The following is a 9,405-nucleotide window of genomic DNA, read 5'->3' on the forward strand; positions in this document are numbered from 1 at the left end:
AGATGGAGCCTCACTCCATTGCCAAGGCTGGAATGCAGTAGAGTGACCTCAGCTCACTGCAACCTCCGCCTCCTGGGTTCAAGCAATTGTCCTGCTTCAGCCTCCCGAATAGCTGGGATTACAGGGGCCCACCACCACACTCAGCTAATTTTTGTATTATTAGTAGAGACAGGATTTCACCATGTTGGCCAGACTGGTCTCGAACTTCTGACCTCAAGTGATCTGCCCACCGTGGCCTCCCAAAGTGCTGGGATTACAAGCGTGAGCCTCCGCACCTGGGCCCAAACATGTTTTTAAGTGCCAAAACTTTTTCTTCACACCAGACTTACACAGAAGTACAGTGTCAATCAGCTAGAAATGGAGATGGAGACCAGAGCCTTCCCACCCACCACCTCCCATCCTTCTTATCCTTCAGGGCCTCCTGAAGGCCTCATAGAGCAATGTGAAATTTATTTTCCAAGAAGGAGTGGCTCACTACTGAGTTAGTACTCAGCTGGTACTGAACTCACCAGTGGAGTCCACCTGCCTCTGCTGACCCTTGTATGAGCCTCTTTGCCCACCCTCTATAATGAAATCCACAAAACAATTGAAGGAGATACCAGAATTTCCCCGTGAGGAGGAAGCAGTGACACTTCCAACTGCAAACTGAACACTTTATTCACCCCGATATAGGAAATGCTGTCATGTGTATGTAAATTTCACCTGTTAACTTATCAGGACTCATTCTAGCAACGTTTGTTTGTTTGTTTGTTTGTTTTACATTTTAATAAATGCTATCTAGCCACCAAAATACCTACTATATGGTAAACTCTGTATATATGTGATCTTATTTAATCTCCCTTTCCATAGAGACTCCATATTCTTTTAAGAGGTGCCTTCCACCATTCCAGGATATGACCTGTGCTCCCCTGCAGAGTTTTCATTTGATGACATTGTCCACCAGAAATTTCTTACCACCCATTGCTGTCTTTGGGGTTTAACTTAAATGTAGGTCCAAATTATCACACAGAACAGTCTACTGTTTAAGTAACCATGATTTAGTTCCGAATTGCTTTGTAATCAGCTAATATATTATTGTAGATCAAATACTCATGAAATTAGAATGATGCTAATTATTTACATTATCAATTACAAACTCAACTGTTTTATATAAAAAGAAAAAGCTCCTTAATTATTTTAAGAACAAAGACACAGACTTGCTTTTTAATTAACAAAATATGAGCAATTTCCATTTGATTGACTGTCCTTTTCCAACATGATGCCCAGTAGCTGTGTGGTGTTCCACAGGAATAACCCGCTGTATGTTACTTACTCAGTCCTCTAGTTGACGCCCAGTAGCTGTATGGTGTTCCACAGGAATAACCTGCTGTATGTTATTTACTCAGTCCTCTAGTTTTTAACATGTAGGCTGTTTCCAGTTTTCTACCATTATAAAGAGCAACACTGTTGTGAACATTATGTTTTCGCTTTCATTTTCAAGTTTTCTACCATTATTAAGAGCAATACTATGTAAACATTGTTACTTTTTTGCTTTCGTTTCTGTCTCGATTTTTTTTTTTTTTTGGGCCAGAACTGAATTTTCTGAGTGAAAGAATGCACATTTGTGTAGCTTTTGATACATATTGCTAAGTGCCTTAAAGAAAGCTGTAAGAGCCAGGTGGGTGGCTCACAGCTGTAATCCCAGCACTCTGGGAGGCCAAGCCAGTCAGATAGCTTGAGATCAGGAGTTTGAGACCAGCCTGAGCAACATAGCAAGACCCTCATCTCTACAAAAAAAAAATTGGCTGAGCGTGGTGGCTCACACTTATAATCCCAGTACTTTAGGAGGCTGAGGTGAGTGGATCACTTGAGTTCAGGAGTTTGAAACCAGCCTGGCCAACATGGCAAAACCCCATCTCTACTAAAAATACAAAAAATAGCCAGGCTTTGTGGTGCATGCCTGTAATCCCAGCTACTCGGGAGGCTGAGGCAGGAGAATTGCTTGAACCTGGGAAGTGGATGTTGCAGTGAGCCGAGATCACACCACTGCACTGCAGCCTGAGTGACGGAGTGAGACTTCATTTGGTGCACACCTGTAGTCCCAGCTACTGGAAGGCTGAGGCAGGAGGATCACTTGAGCCCAGGAGTTCAAGGCTGTGATGAGCTATAATCATTGCCACTGCACTCCAGCCTGGATGACAGAGCAAGTTCCTTGGAAAAAAAAAAAAAAAAAGACCAACCACAGTGGCTCACACCTGTAATCCCAGCACTTTGGGAGGCTGAGGCAGGCGGATCACTTGAGCCCAGGAGTTCAGGACCAGCCTGGGTGACATGGCAAAACCTGTTTTTACTAAAAATACAAGAACTTAGTCTGGCATGGTAACACATCCCTGTAATCGCAGCTAGTTGCAAGGCTGAGGTGGGAGGTTCACCTAAGCCCAGGAGGTCAAGGCTGCAGTGAGCTGTGATTGTACCACTGCACTCCAGCCTGGGTGGTGGAGTAAGACCCTGTCTCAGGAAAAAAAAACACTGGGCATGGTGTCGCTATAATGGTTATTTTGTATTGAGCTAACACTGTGTTAGACTTTCATTGTTGCTGGGGTTTTTGTTGTTTGTGTGTTAGAAACAGGGGTCTTGAACTCCCAGTCTCAAGCATTCCTCTTGCCTCGGCCTCCCAAAGTGCTGGGATTACAGGCATGAGCCACCATGCCCAGCCTATGTTAGACTTTAGATATAAATCAGTTTGTCTTCACAAAGACCATAGATAGCAGCTATGATCCTTGTATAAAAGATAAGAAAACTGGCTGTGCGTGATGACTCACACCCAAAATCCCAGCACTTTGGGAGGCCAAGGCAGGTATATCACTTGAGGTCAGGAGTTCAAGACCAGCCTAGCCGACATGGCAAAACCCCATCTCTATTAAAAAGACAAAAATTAGCCCAGTGTGGTGGTGTACACCTGTAATTCCAGCTACTCAGGAGGCTGAGGCATGGGAATAACTTGAACTCCAGAGGCAGAGGTTGCAGTGAGCCAAGATTATGTCATTGCACTCCAGCAGGGGTGACAGAGCAAGACTCTGTCTCCAAAAAAAAAAAGAAGATCATGCCTGTAATCCCAGCACTTTGGGAGGCCGAGGTGGGTGGATCACGAGGTCAGGAGTTCAAGACCAGTCTGACCAACATGGTGAAATGCCATCTCTACCAAAAAAAAATACAAAAATTAGCCAGGCGTGATGGCACTCACCTGTAATCCCAGTTACTCAGGAGGCTGAGGCAGGAGAATCGCTTGAACCCAGGAGGCGGAGGTTGCAGTGAACTGAGATCGCACTACTGTACTCCAGCCTGGGCGACAGAGCGAGACTCCGTCTCAAAAAAAAAAAAAAAAATATATATATATATATAGAGAGAGAGAGAGAGAGAGAGAGAGAGAGACACTAAGTAGAAATTACAAGTAAATGTTTATCTCACATAGTATTTAGTAAATATTTCAGAAATAAATATACTTCATTTGTGTTTAGTCTAAAACAAGTCAGGATCTCTTCTCTCTGGTAATAGGAATTTTACTTTTATTTGGCACAATGTAGACATTTTTCTTTTTCTTTTTCTTTTCTTTTTCTGGGACAGAGTCTTGCTCTGTCACCCAGGCTGGAGTGTAGTGGCGCGATCTCAGCTCACTACAACCTCTGCCTCCCCAGGTCAAGCGATTCTCCTGCCTCAGCCTCCCAGGTAGCTGGTACTACAGGCACACGCCACCACGCCCAGCTCATTTTTGTATTTTTAGTAGAGATGACGTTTCACCATGCTGGCCAGGCTGATCTCAAACTCCTGACCTTGTGATCTGCCCGTCTCGGCCTCCCGAAGTGCTGGGATTACAGGTGCGAGCCACCATACCTGGCCCACAATGTAGACATTTTTCTAGACTCATATGACATTTCATGAGATGTTTATTTTTTTCATCCATTCATTCAACAAACACTCATTACTTACTAAGTGATGGGTTTGGTACTAGACATACATCAGTGAACAAGACAGACCCAGCATCTGCTCCTATGGGGCTAGCAGTGTATTACTTTTATAAATGTATTAAATGTTTCCCTAATAATATTAACATCACTGTTTTATTATGTGCCAGGTAATGTGGTAAGCATTTTGAATGCATTACCTCATTTAATCTTTCCAATAACCCTATGGAAAAAGTGATATTAAATACCCTCTTTCACAATGATGAAACTAAGATAAGAAACATGCTCCGGCCAGGTGCACCAGCTCACACCTGTTACCCCAGCACTTTGAGAGGCTGAGGTGGGGGGATCGCTTGAGCTCAAGACCAGCTGGGCAACATAGGAAGACCCCATCTCTACAAAAAATTTAAAAATTAGCTGGGTGTGGAAGTGCACACCTGTGATCCTGGATACTGGAGTCTGAGGTGGGAGGATCACTTGGGCCCAGAAGGTGGGAGCTGCAGTGAGCCAAGATCACACCACTGCCCTGCACCAGAGCAACAGAGTGAGACCCTGTCTCCAAAAAACAGAAAGAAGCATGCTCAGTTTCACATCACTCTAATCAGGGCAGAGCCAAGGCACAAACCCAGACCTGTCTTGTTTTAAAACCCCTTCTAGTTTGTCTTCTGCTTGCCTTGAACCTTTAACATAATTTGGTGCCTCATGTTAAAATAACTGTTTAATAAGAAAATGTTATTAAGTAGCATGAGAGCACAAATGTCTAAGAAATCAATTTCTCCGCCTGTATTTTGCTCAGGAAGAAACCCTGCACAAGTCGACCAGCAGCAGCAGCGTGTCTCCCTCTTTCCCTGAAGAGCCAGTCCTGGAGGCCGTGTCCACAAGGAAGAGTGAGTAGTTGTGGTGCTAAGAACTATAGTTGAATATCTTATTACAAAACACACTTGACCTGGAGCAAAGATCCCAGAGTGCCCTGTGATCATCTGGGGTAGAAAGAACTAACCCAGGCATTTCACTGATCGGGAGATGAAATACTTATTTTCCAAGTGTGGCATCCCACCAGACCTCGGGGACTTACGACAGAGCAGGCACATTTGTGTTTATGAACAGTAGTCATGGGAAACAGTATAAATCAGTTGTGTGTGTAGTGTTCTGTTTTGTTTTGTTTTAGATAGATTACCTCCTTGGCTAAATTTAAACCGGAAGCCAAAAACAACCATATTTATTATCACTCCACCTACCACCCACACACACCCATCTCCAAAAACCTGTGTAGATAGTGAAAACACCTTTGTAACTCTTTAGGAGATAGATTCTGAACACAGATATCTAAAGTTAAGGGATTTCTAAAGGCTTTTAATAATCCTTTTCATTTATAAGAACATTATGAAGTATTATATATTGGCTTGATTTCTCATACATAAAAATTCTTTAAGTAGTGTTTTTATTATTGACACAGATTATATCAAAAACAGTGGTTGCTGACTAGTTATCCACAATTGGTATTTGGCCAGACCCATTAAATATTGTAGGGACCCAACTGAATCACATAATGGATTTCTGTATCTTTTCTTGACTGTGGAAGTTATATCTGTGTTTTCCTTTAGTGGTTTCTCTTGGTGGGACAGTCTAAATAGATGGATCATATGTAACTTTGTGTTGACTCTCACTCTTCACACCCACTACATTGAAGCAGCTCTACTTTGTAGACAGAGTAGGAAGAAGCACTAAATAAAACTCTGGCACCATAATTTATTTCTAATGTTCTCCTTATGTTTTCAAAATGTGAATCCAGAACCATTCAGACACTAAAGCATTCTCCTTTTAAACACTATCTTAAAATATTACTAGACAGAGAAGGGCAATGGTACAGTATTAACATCAAAGCTGAAGCTTCCTTTTTCTGTTTAAATACGGTTTAATTTAAACCTAAGGACAAAATGTCTTGGTAAACATGTAGAAAGAAGGGTTTTCCTTGTTTTATCTTTAAAGAGGAGAATGTAAAAAAAGGGTACACTTGAGAATTTTGGTATGATTTGGGAATCTTTCTGGCCACACCTAATATTTTTCCTTTTTTCTTGCTATTTCTGTAGCAAGTTTACTTTGCAAAGATTCTTCTGTAACAGCCCTCAGAGTCTGCTCCTAAGGATTACCATTACCATCTTAAAATATCTATCCAATGAAATAAATAACTCATCTTTGAATACAGTGTTTGTCACAAATGTCAAAGGGCTTTGTGTTAGAAAATTCACATTAAGTTTTATTTCATTTGGTTAAATCTTTAGAGCCTCCCAAATTCCTACCCATATCATCAACACCCCAGCCAGAGAGACGGCAGCCGCCCCAGAGACGACATTCCATTGAAAAGGAAACGCCTACTAACGTGAGGCAGTTCCTGCCGCCTTCCAGGCAGAGTTCCCGCTCTCTTGTAAGTACAGGAAAGACTTCGTAGTAACTTAGGGATCAGCTAGAAGACCTAGAAGAATCCTTAGCTTTCTTACGAAGATGATGAGAAAAAAACTTGCAAAAGTTAGAATGAACTTTGAATAATTTAATAGCTAAAGAAAACAAAACAGCCAGGCATGGTGGCTCATGCCTATAATCCTAACACTTTGGGAGGCCAAGGTGGCAGGATTGCTTGACTCCAGGAGCTCGAGACCAGCCTAAGCAACATTGTGAGATCCCGTCTCTGCAAAAAAAATAATAATAATTTGTGGTAGTGCACACCTGTGGTCCCAGCTGCCTGAGAGGATGAGGTGAGAGGATCACTTGTGCCCCGGAGGTTAAGGCTGTAGTGAGCTATGATCGCACCACTGCACTCTAGCCTGGGCAAGAGTGACACCTTCTCCAAACTCTATCCATAACTTAAATGAAACTTGACCAGTGTTTGTTCATTTTGAGCTCTTTTTTTTTTTTTCCAGAAAATTTATCACTGGTTTAAAATATGGATTATTATTAGAGAAATGCTTTCTTTTAAAGGCTATTAATCCATTTAAAAATTGTTAAAACTTGACTCAAAAAACTGTTACAAAGTGACTATAGTAGATGATCTCGTTGAGGCAGAAGTATAAAGCGAGGGAGAATTTTGATCCCTTAATAACTACTGTACATTGTTTTCTAGTATGTTTTGTGATATTTGGGGCCAGTGGTGTTATTTTGGTTGAACTGGCTAACAGTTTTTGCTGTTTTCCAGACACTTGCAGGCTCTTCTAGTGGGTGCTTATTTCTCAGCACGGTGGGCAGCACACAAGGGTCTGCCAGGAGGAATTAAGAGATCTCCCGGCCAGTGGAGTTCTCCAGAGACTCTTCTGTAGCCCCACTTGGCTTCTGAAGTATTTGTAGGCAAGATGCACAGCTGTAATTAATATTCTACCCACAGTCAAATATCTAATGTGTTTTCAAATATTAATGAATGAAAAATAATAGAATATATTGAATACATAAGTCCATTTTTTTAAGGCTGTGACGAATTATTAGAGTTTCAATGAAAATAGTAACAGATGGGAGATAATGTGGTTATTGTGAAGACAAGGATTTTGAACAGAGCTTAGAAGGTGAATATTTGGTCATTCATCTCTATTCCAAAACAGTACAGTTAAAGAACTAATGATTTTATGGCCATTCCTGATAGGATTCTTCTAGCTCCGGAATAGTCACTAAAACAAGCTATTTGATTAAATATAGCCTTGTCAGTGATTTACCAACAGGAAAACAGAAAGATTCAAACTAAAAAAATCTAAAGACTTGTTTTCATGTGAATAAGTTGTTGCTTTTACCAAAATATACAGCTATTATCACAACTTTAAAATACGTAAGAGGGGCCAGGCGCAGTGGCTCACACCTGTAATCACAGCACTTTGGGAGGCCGAGGGAGGAGAATCGCCTGAGGCCAGAAGTTTGAGACCAGCCTGGGCAACTTAAGAAACCCCTGTCTCTAAAAATTTTTAATTAAAAACTTAGTTAGATGTGGTGGCACATGCCCGTAATCCCAGCTACTCAGGATGCTGCAGGGGGAGGATCCCTTGAGCCTAGGAGTTTGATGCCACAGTGAACTAAGAATGTGCCACTCCACTCCAGCGTAGGTGACAGATATGTGTCTGTGTGTGTATATTTTTGTGTGTGTGTAGATATATGCGTATACACACACACACACACACACACACACATATATATAGGTAAGAGGGAACTTGTGGTTTTTTTTTTCATAAGTCTAATTGTTAGGGTATTCTCTTCTTCACTCAGCTTTTCCTAGAAGTCAGTCTGTCATTCAGCTGGTAACTGGCCTTTATGTGATCATACAATGTCATTATTGAGGTTAGACTTAAAGTTTAAAATTATCAATGTAAAGGAACTATCAGATAGCTATAAAGTAGTTTCAGCTTATAACAGAAGTTATGCTAAGACCTTCAGCTGACACCAAAGGCCAATGAACGTGTCTGTTTACTGCTAAAGCAGAGCTCTTAGTGTGTGCTCGGTCAGGCTGTGCACTGTTTTTTTGTGGAGCAGGAAGGAGAGCACGATAAACTAGCTTGCAATCGCTGAGGAAAGTCTCAGCGAGCAGGCAGTGGGAGAGCCCCTCTGGTCAGCACTCAACAGTGGTCAGATTGAGGGCAGGGAGCAGAGTCCACGCAGGCCTCCGAGCACCAGCGGAGACAAAACGAAATGATCTTTCTTGCTAATAGCTTATCTTGGGAAATCCATAAAATCATACCTTGTAGTAACGCCCTGTAGCTTGGTAAGTATTGTTTTTATAAGTGTAATTAATTTTAAAATGTAGCTGCATTTTAGAAAACAAAGAATCATTTTGTATTTGTAACTCCTTAACTGAAAATGGCAGGAATGTTTTTATTGTTGATAATTTTTTTTTTTTTTTTTGAGATGGAGTTTTGCTCTTGTTGCCCCGACTGGAGTGCAATGGCACGATCTCGGCTCAGCACAACCTCCACCTCCCGGGTTCAAGCCATTCTCCTGCCTCAGCCTCCTGAGTAGTTGGGATTACAGGCATGTGCCACCACACCCAGCTAATTTTGTGTTTTTAGTAGAGACGGGGGTTCTCCATGTTGGTCAGGCTGATCTGTAACTTGTGACCTCAGGTGATCCACCCACCTCGGCCTCCCAAAGTGCTGGGATTACAGGCGTGAGCCACTGCGCCTGGCTGATAATTTTTATTTTTATTGTATCTCCCTCCCTTTTCTTGTGATGTTTAAAATGTATTTTTTTTTTTCATCATTTGGTCAAATAACTGAGGGTAAGTACCCATCCAAGGCAGGCGCAAGTGGCTGCCTGGCACATGTCCCCATGCTTTCTTGGGCACAGTAACGAGTTGCCTCTGTCCTTTGTCACAACAACCCCCATTGAAGAAACTCAGAGTGTTCACAGGACCCTAAATTAGATAAAAATCCTTGCTGTGTGAACGCTGAGATTCTCCAGGAGGGACTTCGTGGTTTCATCACTGATTTATACGTGT

The 9,405-nt window shown here is 41.9% G+C and overlaps 1 protein-coding gene across 4 annotated transcripts in view; it reads left to right on the forward strand.

The window, feature by feature from the left end:
• LOC101011989 (protein spire homolog 1) overlaps positions 1-9,405 on the forward strand; it is a 95,673-nt gene that overhangs the window by 71,809 nt on the left and 14,459 nt on the right. For all 4 annotated transcript variants that reach the window (XM_009192339.4, XM_009192342.3, XM_009192340.3 and 1 more), the window contains 2 exons: positions 4,738-4,828; positions 6,224-6,366. In XM_009192339.4, coding sequence (XP_009190603.2) covers positions 4,738-4,828; positions 6,224-6,366 — 234 coding nt within the window. The remainder of the gene's footprint in view (positions 1-4,737; positions 4,829-6,223; positions 6,367-9,405) is intronic.

Source organism: Papio anubis, chromosome 19, assembly GCF_008728515.1.
Source record: "Papio anubis isolate 15944 chromosome 19, Panubis1.0, whole genome shotgun sequence".
Classification (NCBI taxonomy): domain Eukaryota; kingdom Metazoa; phylum Chordata; class Mammalia; order Primates; family Cercopithecidae; genus Papio; species Papio anubis.